The sequence below is a fragment of the Tiliqua scincoides genome, chromosome 2 (genome assembly GCF_035046505.1).
Source record: "Tiliqua scincoides isolate rTilSci1 chromosome 2, rTilSci1.hap2, whole genome shotgun sequence".
Classification (NCBI taxonomy): Eukaryota; Metazoa; Chordata; class Lepidosauria; order Squamata; family Scincidae; genus Tiliqua; species Tiliqua scincoides.
Window position 1 is genome coordinate 117,127,907 of NC_089822.1, and position 18,191 is coordinate 117,146,097.

The 18,191-nt window shown below is 43.6% G+C and overlaps 1 protein-coding gene across 1 annotated transcript in view; it reads left to right on the forward strand.

Annotated features, from left to right (window-relative positions):
* FAM120C (family with sequence similarity 120 member C) overlaps positions 1 to 17,193 on the forward strand; it is a 37,040-nt gene extending 19,847 nt beyond the window's left edge. Inside the window, exons 12-16 of the mRNA XM_066614910.1 lie at positions 2,148 to 2,357; positions 2,748 to 2,949; positions 3,413 to 3,551; positions 8,258 to 8,315; positions 10,849 to 17,193. Of these exons, the coding sequence (XP_066471007.1) occupies positions 2,148 to 2,357; positions 2,748 to 2,949; positions 3,413 to 3,551; positions 8,258 to 8,315; positions 10,849 to 11,136 (897 nt within the window). The 3' untranslated portion in view covers positions 11,137 to 17,193. The remainder of the gene's footprint in view (positions 1 to 2,147; positions 2,358 to 2,747; positions 2,950 to 3,412; positions 3,552 to 8,257; positions 8,316 to 10,848) is intronic.
* Positions 17,194 to 18,191: the final 998 nt, after the last annotated feature.

Sequence of the window (18,191 nt, forward strand, 5' to 3'; positions counted from 1 at the left end):
AACTAAAATACCTTTTACTAAGTTGTTTCATTGTCTGTTGGGGACAAAGGTTCAGAATCCTGCCTAGCCGTTCAGCAAGCTACCAAGTGCTCATTGAGGTCTAGTAACTTGAGGACTGAAGCTTTAACTGAAGAAAGCTCTCAGTGCCTGCAAGGGATAGATTTAAGCCTAGAGGGTCTCAGTGTCCCTGGACTGAGGCACTGGCGCATACAGGGTGGTGGCAGTACTACTGGACAGGGGGCCTTGAGGGCTTTAGGGTTCAAGAACCAAGAACTCTGAGCACCCCAAACCCCCTAAGTTTACGACAGGCATAAAGTCTGCCAGGCTAGAGTTAACAAGTTGAGAAAGCGAAGCTTGTGGGTTCTGCTCTTGTCTTCGGGCAGTAGATTCCTTCTTCACTTTAGTATGTATGGAGTCATGGTTTTGGCATAGGCATCCCCTTACCATGCATCCCTGCTGGCCCTTGCACATCTATCCCAACTCTTTCCCCATTATGCTTCAGAGATCTGCAAATTCTCAGAGGGCTTATTCTTGCCTTGTAGATGTAGGTAAGCTGTGTTTGTATTCAGATTGCAGCCAAGGATGTGCTCTGAAAGGCGGACTTACAGAGGTGCTCTGCCATCTAATAAAATACTCTCTGCAGAGAGAAATAATATGTTGGAGAGAAGAGTTTGAGCCCAATGTGGCCGCTTCTTCTCTCCTTATGTATGTTGAGGAAATTTTTTGTATGGAATGCGATGAAAATCCCTGATTTGTTCCCTATTTTGGACCCTTCTAAGTCTTTAGAATAGTGGTTCCCAAACTTTTAAAGTTTACCAGATTTTTAAGAAAGGGGGTTCTAGAAAGAAAAACATATAAGTAATAATCATTAAAAAGACATTTTTCTCCCTATATTAACACATGCCTGCAAACTGCAGGAGCTTAGCTCCTTGCAGGGCAGTTAGCAGCTACAGTATCTGATTTTTGAATAGCTTCAGAGCTTGAGGCAATTAGTTGTCTGATCTTTCCATCACCCTTTGGCAACCCACCAAAAATCAGGTTGTTACCCACTGATCTTGACCCACTTGTTACCTTGTTACCTTGTGATCTTGTTATCTGGTGTGCTCCCTGGGGCATTTGGTGGGCCGCTGTGAGATACTGGAAGCTAGACTAGATGGGCCTATGGCCTGATCCAGGACGGCTGTTCTTATGACCCTTAGTTTGGAAACCACTGCTTTAGAGGCTTCTGAGATGTCCTAGCATCCTAAAAAGTCTGCTGAGTTGTGGCTAAAGGAGGAAGGATGGGACCACAATATTAAGAGCAGCAGAACCTGCAAAGCACACTATCATCAAGTGCAGCACAACCCAAACTGCACGTTGGGCCAGCACAAGTCTCTTGTGCCAGCCCAGGAGGGTCGCAAATGTGCTATAAGGTGCCTCCTCATGAGTTGGGAAGGCTGGCGCACAGAGGCTGATACAAGCCTCCACGCCAATGGAGGCACTGAGTCTTGCGTCGGCCCAACTCAAGACTCTGGGGTGAGTGGGCGGTGGGCGGCCCCGGGGGCAGGCAGGGAGCATGAGGGAGGGCTGGGACCTGGCAGTTATGCCAGATCCCAACCCCTGTTCCTGGGGAGTTCAGAGTGACTTCAGAGACTTGTGCCACCTCAGGGGGTGGTGCAAGTTGGAGGAGACCCATAGGGGCCAGGGTGCCTTACCCAGAGGTAAGGGGAAAGGTTTCCCCTTACCTCTGGCTGAGCCACTCTGAGCCCCATTCCTGTTTTGGATACAGCGCAAGCCTCTGGGCTTGCCTGTTCCAGTGCAGGATAGGATTGCACCTCTAATCGAATATCTATTGTTTAACAAAGTAGGTTATTCAAATACACCACTGGTTTGGAGCTGCTAAATGGATCTTACTTGCTTACAGGGCACAGCATTCCTTTGAGGGATCTGTGCTTCTCTCTGATTCTTGCAAGGATACAAGTAGCCCTGACTATTGAGTTATGAAGTTGCACCCCAAGATTAGGTTTTTATCTCTTGCCTACTGCTGCTATGTCCTTCATTAACAATATTCCAGACTCTGTCAGGTGTTTTGTGACCTAAATGACAAGGTGGGGATTGGTTATCAATTTGAGCTTCCTGAAGACCTGGATATGTTGTTTCTGTTGCAGATTGAGAAACTAGATCCCAGGGGAGTTCAGCTGGCTGCTCTGTTTATGAGTGGTGTGGACACAGCCCTCTTTGCCAATGACGCTTGTGGGCAACCAGTACCCTGGGAGCATTGCTGCCCGTGGATCTATTTTGATGGCAAGCTCTTCCAGAGCAAGCTCATCAAAGCCACACGGGAGAAGGCACCTCTCATAGATCTCTGTGATGGACAGGTAAGTTCTGGCACTTTTGGGATCAAAATGATGGATAGGAGTTCATCTTGCTGCAGGCTTTCCTCTTCACTGCAACCACAGCAGTCTTTTATTTCAGTGCATATCCAGTTGTTCCAGGACTGGCTCCCAGTTCGACACATATCTGCTCCTCTCCTAGAACCAGCAATGGAGCAGGTTGAGAGTGGTGGTGGGCCTCTAAGGCTATTGTTGCTAAAATTCTAAGTTATCAGGTGGCAACTGCTGCTCAGAATCCACTATGCAGAGCCAGTAGCTAGAGCCAATATTGTTAGACATGGGAGAAATGGATAGCTGGCTAGACTGATGTTGCCATAGTACTATCGAATCCTAGTTCTATTTGTGTCTCTCTCCCTCTCTACTTCTTGGTCACAGACTGAGCAGGTGTCCAAAGTCGAGAAGATGAGGCAGAGCATCCTGGAAGGCATCAACCTCAACCGCCAAGCCCCGCCGCCGCTGCTCCCACCTCCACCTTTTATGTCCTCTATAGCCCCACCCTTTTATCCCATGCCTCTCTACCATCGCACTATTGGCTCTGTTCAACCACCCGCTCCCGGGAGGACCAGAGGCTTCACAGGTGAGTGACTGTGTCCTCAGTGGCCTTTAATGCACCTCACTGCTGAGGAATTCTTGTGTCCTTCGATACTTATTGACTTGTAGCATAGCCATATCCCAGTCTTTCTTTTGTTCAGGGAATGCATTTTCACATTCAGCTAGTTCAATTCAGGATCAATTTTAATGCCTCATTCATTTTTGTCTACGCTACTCCTAAGAGAGTGGCTTCTTTGAAGTTCACACTAGAACTCTGTTCTTCTCATCCATGCTGCAGATTCTTCATACTGCTTTCCCTATATGCATATTGGGAAAATTACATGTACATTTGTACAGTATATGTTTATGTGTACGCATTGTATCCCTCTCTCTTCACACTGTAAGCTATGACTTTTGAGCCCAAGATAGTGGGTATAGAAAACCTCATCAGGCACCAGCCTTTCTCAGGCATCTTGTTTTTTCTCTTACTGGATTTTCCCTTCCTCTAGGTCTGCATCCTATCCCACCACAAGGAGGCAAACTGGAGATTGCAGGCATGGTAGTGGGCCAGTGGGCTGGGAGCAAACCCTCCCGGGGGCAGGGGTCCTTTGGCATGCAAGTGGTGTCAGTTGGAGGCCCAGGGAAAAGGTAAGCATCACTGGATGGGTAACCCTGATTGCTAATGCGCCCTGTTGCATTTATTTATTTACTTATTTTGTACCCCGCCTTCCTATCCAATGAAGGTCAAGGTGGCTCACAATTGAAATTATATTAAAAACATAAAATGTATTCATTGTTGATCCAAATTTTCTGAAAACCTGTCCATTTCCACCACATTCATTATTTTCTATATTAATTCATCTTTCATTGGTATTTTAAAATCTTTCCAATATCTAACATATGAAATCCTCGCTACAATTAAAATCATAACTAAATATACATTGTTTTTTTATAACATCTAAAATAATATTAAACAAAATAATTCAGGTTTCAACGGTATAATCAATTAAACAATCTCTTGTATTAGATTTCTTACCATTCTCCCATCTCTACACTTTGCCTTGACAATTCTTCTTTTTTCTCTTCTTCCTCACTCTCCATGGAACATGTCTCAAAATTCTAGCTCTTATTATCATAAACTGTCCATTTCTTTTCCTGTGGAGCCTTCAGTAATTTGTCACTGTAAAAGATTCTGATGGATTTCACATAAATTTCTCTTGGTAATTCATGTTTTCTCAAATAAAAAGTGTTCACTCTTCTCACTGAATCCAATTCTTTAGGTATCTTCTCCATCGGTGTATCAATCCATTCTGATATTAAACTGAAAGTCCGTTGCAATAATTCTTCTCCTTTCTCTTCTGATATATTTTGTATCCTCACCACTCGAGCTGCACTATCCATCTGGAATTCCATTAATGTTGTCTCTGCGTCGTGCTGATTTTCTTCTATCTCCGATATTTTAACTTGGGCTTTTCTCATCTTTTTTCACAATCTCTCAATCTCTTGTTTGTCTTCTTCTGATGTAATTTTCACATTTATCAAGTGTCTACTGCGTTCATCTAATTGTTTAGTTAAAGCATCCACGCTGTCTTGGGTCTGTGCAGATTGATTTATTTGTTGCTGTACCATTGCCAACAGGTTTTCCATGTTGTCTTGCATAGTCTGTTTCCAGTCTTTCCCTTTCGCTTCCTTTTGTATTAATTTTCCAAATCCCGTCTACAACGCTGGCAAACTTTGGACTTTCTTACCCGCCATCATCGTTCTTCCTGTGGAACGCATATTTTTGCTTGCAGTGCTCTTTAAGACCACTAGATGTCCTCAGCGTATTATCTTCCTTGCTCCACTTATAAACACAAATCCAGTTCTTGCATTGTCTTTTTAAATCCACTAGATGTCACTGGTGCAGTGTCCTTGTTTTTGTTCTCTTACCTTATTTATATTTGTAGCCTTGGCAACCACATTCCTCTATCTGAAAGAATCTCGAAACATCCAGTTTTCAGGCAATCCCAAACAATAGTATCAAACCAAGGCAATAGACACTCCAATACACAAACTTTATCCAAGGACAGTTAATTTGTAATCCACCGAAATTCAAAGTTGTAAAGTTGTAATTAAATTTTCAGATGACCATAACAAGCTTGGTAAATCTCTTCCACTATTTCTCTTCACACCGATAAACAGCTGAGGGGGGGAACCTCCTCAGCAAAAAGAACCAAATCAGGCAATCACTCAGTCTATGCCAGGCATACACAAACAGAGTAACACTTACTTAAGTCTTTCAAAGTCTTTCCCTGCTGGGGCCTTCAGCTTGATTCAACATGAATTCTTCATCAGTACTGCCAAGACAGTGCCAAGAGTGTCAATACTGCCAAGAGTGCTGCAAAGAGATCATCGTCACTGAGCTGCATGAAATCCTCTGTCTTTGCTGGAGAGAAGGTGGAGTACCTCAAGACGTGAGGGATGCAAACATCATCACGCTGTACAAAAACAAAGGCGGCAGGGGTGACTGCAACAACTACCGTGGCATCTCTCTCCTTAGTGTTGTAGGAAAGCTGTTTGCCCGAGTTGCACTAAAGAGGCTCCAGGTACTTGCAGAGAGCGTCTATCCAGAATCGCAGTGTGGATTCCGAGCCAACAGGTCCACCACTGATATGGTATTCTCCCTTAGACAACTGCATGAGAAATGCAGGGAACAACGACAGCCACTCTTTATAGCCTTCATAGATCTCACAAAGGCTTTCAACCTGGTCAGCAGAGACGGCCTCTTCAAGATTCTCCTCAAGATTGGTTGTCCTCCCAGGCTCCTCAGCATCATCAGATCTTTCCACAAGGACACGAAGGGCACTGTTGTCTTCGATGGCTCCACATCAGACCCCTTTGACATCCGAAGCGGAGTGAAGCAGGGCTGTGTTCTTGCACCAACCTTGTTTGGGATTTTCTTCGCTGTCCTGCTGAAGCAGGCCTTTGGAACTGCAACAGAAGGCATCTATCTCCGGACCAGATCAGACAGAAAGCTCTTCAACCTCTCCAGACTGAGAGCAAAGTCCAAAGTCCAGCTGAAATGTCTGCGTGACTTCCTCTTTGCCAATGATGCAGCTATCACTACCCACTCTGCCAAAGATCTCCAGCAGCTCATGGATCGTTTTAGCAAGGCCTGCCAAGATTTTGGACTGACAATCAGCCTGAAGAAAACACAGGTCATGGTTCAGGATGTGGACTCACCTCCCTGCATTACAATCTCTGAGCATGAACTGGAGGTTGTCCATGACTTTGTGTACCTTGGCTCAACGATCTCCGACACTCTTTGTCTCGATACTGAGCTAAACAAGCGCATCGGTAAAGCAGCTACCACATTTTCCAGACTCACAAAGAGAGCCTGGTCCAACAAGAAGCTGACAGAACATACCAAGATCCAAGTCTACAGAGCTTGCGTCCTGAGTACACTTCTGTAATGCAGCGAGTCATGGACTCTTCGCTCACAACAGGAGAGGAAACGGCATGCTTTCCACATGTGCAGCCTCTGATGCATCCTCGGCATCACCTGGCAGGACAAAGTTCCAAACAACACAGTCCTGGAACGAGCTGGAATCCCTAGCATATATGCACTGCTGAAACAGATGCCTGCGTTGGCTCGGTCATGTTGTGAGAATGGATGATGGCCAGATCCCAAAGGATCTCCTCTATGGTGAACTCGTGCAAGGAAAGCGCCCTACAGGTAGACCACAGCTGCGATACAAGGACATCTGCAAGAGGGATCTGAAGGCCTTAGGAGTGGACCTCAACAGGTGGGAAACCCTGGCCTCTGAGCGGCCCGCTTGGAGGCAGGCTGTGCAGCATGGCCTTTCCCAGTTTGAAGAGACACTTTGCCAACAGACTGAGGCAAAGAAGGAAGGCCCATAGCCAGGGAGACAGATCAGGGACAGACTGCACTTGCTCCTGGTGTGGAAGGGATTGTCACTCCCGAATTGGCCTTTTCAGCCGCACTAGACGCTGTTCCAGAACCACCTTTCAGAGCGCGATACCATAGTCTTCCGAGACTGAAGGTTGCCAACATGAATGAACTGCCAAGACAGCGAAATCTCCTGGGAAAGCCCCCCTGGCGGGGCTTACCACCTCAGGAATCATGCCATCACATGGAGGAATTTTCTCTCCTGACAAACATCCCTGGGTTTCCTTGGATCCACAGTTTTTTGGGGAAAAACGGAGTGCCTTTCAAGAGCTTGAGAAGGCACGTCTGCTTGGCTGCTGGCTGGCCCCTCCCCACCAATGAAACCAACATAAATTGAGTAATGGAAACCATTTTATGCTTGGTTGAAAATGAAGTTTTAGAAATATTTGACAGGGCATTTAGATAATTGTATTACATATATATTATATTTGCTATGACATAATAGATGAAGGATGAATGAAAAATGATATTGAGGTAAATTTAGAAGAGGAAATTGATCAAGATATGTAATGATTTTTTAGTTTTAGTGATATATGATTGATTTCCAGCACCCTTTTTTTGGGTGTGTAGTGAATGTTTTTTGTGTTATTTGTTGTGTGTGTGTTTATATTTGTTTTTGGAAAGTGTGTGCGTGTGCGCGTGTGTGTGCGCGCGTGTGCGTGTGCGCACGCACACACACACACACGCACACGCACACATGTTTTAAAAATATTTAAAAACAATAAACACAATAAAACCTGGATCCCAAATTAAAATACATTCAAAAAGTGTCATGCCCCCTGGTGTCAGCATAAAAGGCCTCCCTGAATAAAAATTCTTAAGCCCCTGTTGAAAGGACTCTAAAGAGGGAGCTGTTCTCAATTCCAGGGGGAGGGAGTTCCACAGACAGGGAGCCTCACCACCTTTTGAGGCTATATGGTTTCTCATTGTAGGAGGGAGGCATAGCCCTGGATTTGATTGCTAGGTGTGACATGGGAGATGATGCTATTGAAATATGGCAAGGAAAGAAAGAACTCGTAAGTGGTGTGTTAGTGGGTACAATGCAGAACAAGTTATAAGTGCTTAGGGCTGTGATCCTGTGCACACTAACCTCAGAGCTGGCCCCACTGAACATAGTGGTACTTACTTTTGAGTAAACATTTTTAGGCTTGCATCAAGTCTCCATGTAAAATCAATGAGATATAAGTAGGGCTGTTGATTGGATTTGAAATTAATTATCAACCTTTTATTGTTAGTTGATTAATAGGTACCTTTTTGACAGATAAAAGGCAGTCTGTAATAACCACACCACATGATTTTCTGTGTATTTGTTCCTAGGTTCTGATAGGAGGGAAATTGGGTTGGAGCTTTAAAACAGAATTTTGATTAGTGAATATGTGCTGCTGTACTTGTTTGTTTTTTGCAGCCGTGGTCGTGATGGCTCCGGGAAAATCCTCAAAGTAAACAAGAAAGTGAACAAGCAAGTAAGTGTACCTGCAGTTGCCTGTCCAAACCATTTTCCTATACCAGTAGTGTGCCCTAAGCTTTCCTGCTACATATTTCCTGGCACTGATCCACACTCTTGAGTGCTCTGTTTCAACCTCTTTGGGAGAGACTTGTTGCAAGGTTGGAACTTCCTTGGACATGTCTGTAGTTTTCAAATGACCAAAACACTGGGATTCAAAATGGGGCACCCATTTTGCAGTCTAGTGTTTTGTTCACTGGATGTTTCTTGAGGTCTGTTCATAATACTGGGAAGGGAGTTTGGAGAGCTAAGAATCCTGTTGTTTATAAGGTGCCATCTAAATGCGCAACACTTGGCAGACGTTGAGAGGATGGCTACTTGCCCCAAGGTGCTTACAGTGTAAATATTGACACAGGGGAGCTAATGGAGGCAGGATAAATTGGAAGAATAGGCTATTGTTTCAGTTACATATGCTTAGGCTTAGTTACAGTAGGCTATAAGAACATGGAAGATTGTTGCCACAAGCTTCATAGCAAAGGGGGGTTTTAGAAAGGAATTTCAGGTGTGAGGTAATATACAGCTTTTCCAGGAGGCAGTTCCGGGAAGAGAAGCTTTGCTATGCAAGATTTGCTCCTGATTGCTGTAGTGCTAGGGATCAAGAAGCACTCACTCATAGCCCTTGTTTACAAATAACATGATAATAAAATAGAAAAAGTAAGCCACCGCCTGCACAGTGGTATTTTTGACTTAATGGCAGCGGTTCTCAAACTCTCAGGGAGAGTTTGAGCTGCTCTAAGTTCTTGCGGGGGAAGGGTGGAGGCAGCAATGCAATCCACAGGATCGCTTCACTGAGGGGGCTGCAGGGACTGGCAGGTACTTATCAGTTCCTGCTGCAGCTGCCTGGGGGTGCAGGGAGACCTGCGCGACCCTCCGCAGGGCTCCCCATTCTTCAGAAAGTGAGAACGGAGTGATCTCACCCCACCACCGGTTTGCAATCCGCTTTCACTTTCTAAGGCTTGGGAGCCCTGCTGAGGGTCGCACAGGGCTCCCTGCACCCCCAGGAGGCTGCAGCAAGGACTGGTAAGTACATGCCAGTCCCTGCAGCCCCCTTAGTGACACGATCCTGTGGATCGCGTCGCTGCCTCCCCCCACTCCCTCAAGAATTTAGAGTGGCTTAAACCCTCGCCCCAGCCCCTTAAGGGGGCAGAGTTCAGAGCCCTCAGGCTGGGGCATTGCGACATCCCAATTTGAGAAGCCCTGCTTTATGGAATATTTGACAACCTTTGAGTATGGTCAGATAATAGGCAATTGGTCAGATAATGGACAGTCAATTGCCTTTTATATCTGATCATACTTAAAGGTTGTCAAATATTCCATAAAGTCAAAAATGTGTGACAATATTTGGCAGATCAGCTGGCAGGTGTAGCAGGGCTAAACTTGGGTGAGGGGACATCCCAAGCCAGGTGGCAGGTGATTTTTTTTCTGGAATGGTACCTTAACGTTGTGGCTAAGATTGGAAGCAGGGAAAACTCCAGTTCAAAATCAAACTTGTTATGAACTTGCCAGGTAGGCCTTGGGCAAACTACTTTTCTCAGCTTCACCCCACTGTCTCCGTTATGGGGGTAGTAATAATACTATCATATCTACCTAGCAAGGTTGTTGAAAGTATTACTGAGAATAATGTGCATGAAATCCTTTGAATGCTTGAAATTTACCCTAGCATGTACACAAACAAGTCATTAAAGGGAAAAATTTAAAAAAGCAATGAATTAGGAGTAGGCCTTGAACTTATCAGAAATGTGCAATGGTTAGGAAAAAATTAACACAATTATTTCAACACTTGAAGAACAGAGTTATTGATCTAATTTTTAATAAGATAAATGATCTGGCACTTGCCACAAAATGTTTCAGTGTACTCCAGCCCCTAAGATGAATGTTTTTTTTTTCCAGAATTTAATACAGTCCACATAGTGCTACACCCAAACCTGGGGGTGGATATTTTGGCAGGGGAGGCCTTCCTTTCCATGCTGTTCCACTTGTGAGCAATACCTCCAATAGCACATGCATGCGTTCCCTGAAAGTCAAGTGCTGCTTGAAACAGCACTGTAAGAGATGAAGGTGACAGTGAGGCTGGAAACTGTGGCTGATTGGCCCTGTTCTACATAGAATTCATTGCTCTTATTGACTACAACACTCATACCCAGGACAAGGACTGCTGTTTCAGTGCTAAAGGAAGTGGCATTATGAGAGGTATTGCTTTATACGGGTCTGACTGACTTTGAGCATCTGATATGAGGTGCAATCCTCCCTACGCATAGCAAGAAGATACAGATAACCCAGGCTCTTTGGAGAGCTCACCCTGGGTGTAGTTTTCTCTATCTGTATGGGCTCTGGCTTAATATTAGGCAAAGGAAACTTATGAGCAGCTTCCTACCCTGCCCCCCCCCCAGAAGAATCTGCATTTCTGTGATGGGGTCCTCTTTTATAGCTAATATCTAGGGCCCTCAGTGTTCTGCTCACAATTTTCTAAAGCCACCACCTTGTATTGGCAGGGCTCTACTGACGGAGCTGCAAAGGTCCCAGAGTTCAACAGCAGCAGCAGTGGTGTCAGCAACAGCCGCCCCCAGTCCCAGGTGAATGGGAATGGGACTGCCACCAGCACCACTGTGGGCGAGGACCCAGGGGTTGGAACGTGCCCCTCCACCACATCACCTTGTGCCTTAGCAAGAGACACTGACTCCTGCAATAACAATAGCCCGTTCTTCGGGACGCTGACTGGGGATCCTGAACGGTGTCCAGAGAACAAGCTTCCCTTCCCAGCTCTGCAGAAAGAGGAGTGAATTGAAGCTGCCGCGGGTCCGATTGGCTGGCAATGAAAAGGGGGCAGGGGCAAGGAGATGAGGTGTGACCCCGCCAACTGGGGCAGAGGGAGGATGTGACATGCCAACAAATCTTGGAAAATGCAGACATTTATCAAATGTTGGAGGAGGGGTGGGATTCAGTGATCCCAATGAACAGAGTGCTTCCTTAATACTATCCTCTGCTGCATTTGGAGGGGTTATCTTGTGTAAAATTTTACCATGGTGGCAAAGTGGAATGGTTTCGGACTACTATCCCACTCTGAGTGACTTTGTCGGCTCTTCTGCACTGTGCCCCTTGAATTTGCTATTGTGCCAATCGGATCCACAAGAGCGGCATTTTTTTCTTTTTTAAGTTTATTTGACGTTGTTTTGATTTTTTTTAATTTTATAGAAAAAAGTCTTTTTAGGGGACAAGAATTATGAATTCTGGATTTGGGGAAAGGGGATATTTTTTAAAGGAAAAAAGCCGGCAAGGTTTTATTTTAAAATGAGGCAGATTTTTCCTGCCTTCCTTGTTAATTTCTTGCTAACTTCCCCACCATCAGGCCAAAGAGCACCATTGCTTTGGGAGATGGTGGTGATGGCATAAAGGGTGGTGGGTGGGAAAAGACAATGATTTTTAAAAGAAAGAGAGAGAGCAGCACAGCTATTACAGATGATACACAAGGTGTGTAAAATGGTCAGCTTGTGCTTTTTATTATATATAACGAGAGAGAGATTATATTTATATATAACATGGATAGAGCTATATATAAATATGAACGCGGCAAACCCGGAAAGGGTGGAAATGTTCCCGGGAGATGACTTGCGTTCCGAAGCGCTATGCGTTTTGTGAATTTAAAGGCTTGCTTCACCGGTTGCCAGCAATTGGCCTTGTTAGAAGGCTGCTGGGTGGACGAGGCAGGCCTGCTGATATCAGGCAGAAAACTTTTTATCCTTAAAACAGACAAGCACTTACTGTTACAATTCCAGGACTGTGAGCAAATGAATATTGTTGGGGCTGTAAAGGGGTGTGTGAGTGGACTGCCATTCTGTTGGCAAGTGGGGTTGGGGAAATGGAGTAATCAGTTCCACCCAGGGCCTGGGGGTGGGAGTTGGGATTCAAGAGAGGTGACCATTTAATGCTGTTTAAGTAATGCTGTTTAACTCTTCTGAAGACAGGGCTCTGTGTACTCTGCAGAATCCCCACACAGTCTGTAATCTGCTGCAAATTTTGGTATATAATGTATTGCAGCTTTCAGTTAAAACAAAAAATGCAATTTCTAGCACTCACTATTATATAAAAACCTGCTTTAAAGATGTAGGTGGTTTCTGGGAAGGCCTTCCGCATGTTGTAGAATGGTAGTGTCAGTGTCCTGCATAACTACCTCTCCCTCTCTTATGGTTACTATTTCCCCTTGCCCTTCTGGGTTAGTTGATCTCAGTTTCTGCCCTTTGCTTCCATCCTTACTCTCACTGCTGTGCACTCCACCTTGCTGGGAAAAAAATAGAGAACCTTGAATTTTGGAAGCTGCATAAACTATGCAAAATAAGCTAGTAGAATATATAGAAATGCACAGTATATACTGAGTACTGAAACTGGATTTTGTTCTTATGAAGAGTGCACACAGCTTTGCTTATGTACAGTGGGTAAAATGGGTGATTTCAAGGTGAAGAATCGAGGACTGGAGGGTGAGCAGGATTAAAACTTTGTTGACCAGAGAACTTTAAAACAGCTTGCTAGGTGTGTATATGCAAACAGACTTGCAATGCATATATTAATCTGATTCCTTATAACTTCCAGAGCATCTGCCTCTGATTGCTGGGTTGTAATAGTGTCAGAATAGTCACTCCAGCCTGGAATGTGCTTTAATCTTAATTTCTGCCTTCTGCTACCAGTCACTTCTTGAGTAGGTTGAAATTATTTCCCCGTCCAGTTTCCATAGCTAAATGTTGCCTGGAAAGATGACTCATGGCTGACCCAACCTCCTTTTTCAGGACAGACCAAAGAAAGTACTTCTTCACACCATGGTGGATTGATGTATGGAATTTATTGCCACAGTTTGTGGTGATGGCCACTAGCTTAGATGGTTTCAAAAGGGGATTAGATGAACTCATAAAGGATGCCTATTAGCTGTGACAGCTAAATGGAGCCTCCATGTTCAGAGACAATCTACCTCTGAATACCAGTTGTAGGGGAGACAGTGGGAAAAGGATGATGCATTTGTGTCCAGATTATAGGCTTCCCAAAAGCATCTGGTTGGTCACTGTGAGACGAGGCTAAAGTAAATGGACGTTTGGTGACTTCCTGCAGGGCTCTTGTGATCTTACCTGGAGTTGGAGGGTTGCTTATTCATTTGAGATGGGAAAAAGTGGTACTTAATACAATTTCTAGTCTTTGTCCTTTCCTTGCTTCCCCTTTTCCCTGTTTTTCCATAGTTCAAATCGTCCCTTCTCAGTTTCTGAAGCGCTCCCTAAGCAGCAAGCCTGAGCATCCATTTCCAGATTTCTCGAAGAAAGCAAGTAAACTCAACTGTCCCATGAACTGGTGTTTTAGATTATTCCAATCTGCAAATTTGTGTGTTTAAGAATGTAGACCAGGCCTCAGAACATGACCTTTCCTGCCTTTGAAATCGAGATAGAAACCTGAATTCAGAATTAGAAGACATGCACATTAAGTTCAGTGTTTCATTTGAGCATTGGAGGCTTCCTACTCCAATTGTTGTGACTAGGAAATATTTTTATCAAATTGCAGTTGTAACAGGGCTTCCAACTTTGTATAACAGGGAGAATTCTTTCCTAGCTCTTGGAAACCTGTTAACGTGAAGGTGCCTGGAGCATGTGGGGTTACCTGAATATATAGGAGCAAAGCATGCACTGTCTGAAATATGGATCCCTCTGTGAAATCTGTTTTAAGCATTAGACTTCCGTGCATGGCCTTTTTTTTTGAAGGCAGGGAAGAAGCCCAGTCCAGACCTTGAGATGATAAGGCTGTGAGATGGAGTAGAGTTCAGCTTTGTGTTTCTGTTGCGATGATACCAGATACTAATCTATGGCTGTAGAACAAGGCAGAATTTAAAATCACACACCAATAGCATTTTGATGGTAGCCTTTTCAGGAAATATTCTCTCTTAAATATATTAAACCAGGGGATATATATATCTTGGGGAGCTAGTGAAGAAGAATGAACAATGTTAAGGTAAAACTGCACAGTGGTCACAATGGCAGTGGTCACAGTGACACAGAATATACTCTGGTATGGGTTTGGCTTGGTGATGCAGAGTTACCCACTTTATTCCCAGGTCTAGGGGTGGGTAGGAGCAAGTATAAATCATCCTGACATAGTGTCAGTTACAGAAAATGAACATTGTTTAGCTTTCTCCCCCTTGGAGTGGAATTCCCAAGTGGGGAATGTGTTCAAGCTTGTAATTGTGTACTGGGGAGAAGGGATTTAACACTCCTTTTGCTTTTGGGGTGTTTCAGCCACTTTAGCCTGACAGTATTTATTGGGGAGAGTTCCTCTCCTGATAGCATAAATTTCCAAACAACTTAACCATTGCCAGTTTTGAGGTCTAACCCCAGAACTAGAAAAAAAAAAAAAACCAACTTGTTGGGTCACTCATTTATACAGACTTCTCAGCGCACGGGTATATCCATAAAATATCAAGGGAAATTGAAATTTCAATTGGAGCTGAAATCAGGGGAAATTGGAGCTGTAGTTCAGACTTCTGTTTTTGTTTTTCTTATATACCATGTTTCCAATTTTTGAGGAGTAGATTTGTTTGCAATTGGGTCAAATATTTTCCTTTTAGCAATGCAGCCAGGCAAATTATTAGATTCTAAGAGAGAGGGTTTAATTGGGCTTTATTGTCTGTCTGTATAGGTCACAGGCATTAATAGTTCTCAAGTGCAAATTAGCCTGTCCTAAAGAGAAGTGAAGTCCTTGTTTGGGTGATGGGTGTGGGTACAATACACTATTCTGTAGATTTGCAGAAAAACACAGAATGTGGTGTTGAGCATTGAAATCTCAATTTTCAGTTTCTTAAAAGTTTCTAGACCAGTGTTTCTCAACATTTGTCCTTCACCATATCACTTCACATGTTTCACCTATTCAAAGTACCACCAGAAGTAAGTGGCAATGACATAATTGCCAGTTACTTCTGGGTTGAGAGGCCAGGTGTGATGTGACAAATACCAGTAAGAGGCTCAGAGTGGATGGGGGAGCTTTTTCAAGTGCGGAAAAGCATGCTTTGGAGCTGTTGGTTGTATCGCATTGCTGGTCTTGCTGCTGGGCGGCAGGATTCCCACAAGTACCACTTGACACCATCTCAGATACCACGGGTGGTACCCATACCACTGGTTGAGAAACACTGTTCTAGGCCTTATGGTTCTAAAGATACACTTTGAAAGTATGTGGACAATGCCTGGTGAAATCTCAGAAGCTTAAGGGTATGGCTGCATATTTATAGTGGTTGGGGTAGAGCTTCTACCTCATTCAGTGGTTATTAGAACCAGGCTAAATTAGACAAAATAGTAGATTTTGAAGCATCAGTTATCCAACATAAGATTGTAGCTGCATAATGTATACAGGTAGCAGAATTCAGTGTTTGAAAGGTTGTTTTTTTTTAAACTTAGAATACACACAATCCTGGTCTTTATTTTCTAAGCTAGGAAAAAACATACTTTGAAGTAATTTTCACTCTAAACTCATTTCACAAACATCCTACATAACTGTTCTATAAATCTGCAGTATCATTTTTTCTTCAAAAATGAATGCAATTTTGTTCAGAATTTGGCAAGGACATAGCAGGTACCATGCATCTTTAAAATATTAGGTGCTTCCAGGTTCTTCGGTGGGGGGGGGGGAGGAATGAATTAACTGAGAAATTTTCATTCAAAACCCAATTTTCCATGAAAGCCAAAGAGATGGATGGGAATTGCTGACTTTGATTCTCTTACATGGCTCCAAATGACAAGAAAAACATTTTTTAGACTTGGAGGATACTGTATTTTGTCCTTGGTTTCCTCTCAGTAGTGTAAAACCCCACCTTAGGAAGTAGAACAGTGTTAATATTCCCATTATATAACTGAACGTGAAAGGACATCTCTTATGTGATGTACAGCTCAGAGCCAAGGTAAAATGACATTTTTAAATCCATGATGAGACATAACTGGGCTACCCCAAAAGTTTGGTGGGTTGCCTGGCAGCTAGAATGCATTACAGTTGGTGTGGAGAACCTTTTTCTCCTCTGCAATAGGTTAGAACTGTGGACAGTGTATGGCTGTTGGGCAAGAATTCTGCCGTTAGGCTGGGATGTGTCAGGGAACAGAAGCATTGTGTTTGATTATCGAAATATGACCCTTTTAATGCTAGAGGGCATTATAATTTAATTTTAGCTAAATATCACATCAGCTAAGGGGATCAGCCTTTATAATTTTGCCCTGTAGCAAAACAGTGCTAATTCTGCAGGTTCAGGAACCCTTTATATCTACAACTATTATTAGAGATGTCTTTTTAATCTGATGCTAATATCCAAGATGCTTTTGCTTGTAAGACCAGAAATTAGAAATGCGTGCAGATACACATGCCCTAAATAGTTGACATTACAGTCGGAACTCATTTTGAATGACAAAATATTTTTTTTAAATTAGAATCCCAAATTTGCAGACTTACTGCATTTTGAGTACAAATTCAAAACTCAGATTCTCTTTAGTTGCCAAAAATCCACAGTTCTTGAATGAGGGTGTTGGATGTAAAAGTTCACATTTGAAAGTCAACTAAAAAAGAGAAAAAAAAACCTTAGCCTCCAGACCTGAATTCAGACACAAACTTTGTTCCAGAATATCATATTCTGAAAGTGTGTTGTATTCTGTCACTAAAAAGTGTTTGGGTGTTTTCTTTTTTAAGGTGCATTTACCCCACAGGAGCAGAAGATAAACAATTGTAGGTATCCAGTAAGCAGGAGGAAGATCTGCATGTATAGTGATTACTCTTTCCCTGCCTTTCTAGGAAGCTGCCCTCAGCCTTGCAGCCTTCTTGTGAAATTCAGAAGTTTTAAACCATTTTAAAGGTTTAAAATGAAGTTTTAGGCTGCATTGTGTGTGTGGGGGGGGGGGAGCCCCACTGCGAAAATGCACCTGCCTAAACAATGTGAAGGGGCTTCGGAGGGCTTCAGCTATTGTCTATGAAATGGTGGTAGCACTGGGGTAGTCATATAAAGACAAATGGTGTAATTAATGAGGGTGACCCTGAAGTCATTGTGGGACCTGACAGGCTCCCAAGGATCTACTGAATTATGTTCTTAAATCAGGGTGAAGGTGAAGCCCAGGAGTGTTCTTATTTTTTGAGGCATGCATGCAACACTTTTAAAACTCTCCAGGGCTTAGCTCATCAGGTGATACAAATTGGCACAGTCTTTAAAATCACTGGATCTGCACCCAACATTCTGAGCCATTGATACCAACAGAGTTAAGGCCCATTCACATGAGCTAAGGGGATTGGGTTTGTTCTGAAGAATTGACATATGATACTGGGTTCATAATTCATCTACTTTTGCTTTTCCACTATGTGCTGGATCTTAAATGCCAACAAGAAAGGCCTCTCTTCATTTCAAGGCAAAATCCATTTAGAGTCCGAACCTGCTTTCTCCAAGACGAGGAAGCTTCTAGTTCAAGTGGGAGCAGACCTGAGCCTTTCGACTTCCTGTATTAAGCTCCAGTTCTAGACACTTCAGAAAGTCTCTTGAAGGCTCGGAGTCTTCATTGGCGTTCTGATGCATACACAGTCACAGGCATGGATTTTTGGCATATTTGTGGACTCTGGGAGGGGTGGGCCTTTCGACCAATATTGCTATTTTTCTTAGATGTCTCTTCATCCCATCTTGAGGCAGTAATGCAAGGGGAGGGTAACTGCATCTAGCAGTTTCCTTGCTATGGCTGCCAATCAATTTAGCAAGTCAGTCAAAAGTTTTGAGAGGAAAAAGTCCAAATGTACTTGCAAAATGGATAAATTAACTTGACAAGACTGCGTAAGCTTTGAAACTTTTCTGGTGTGG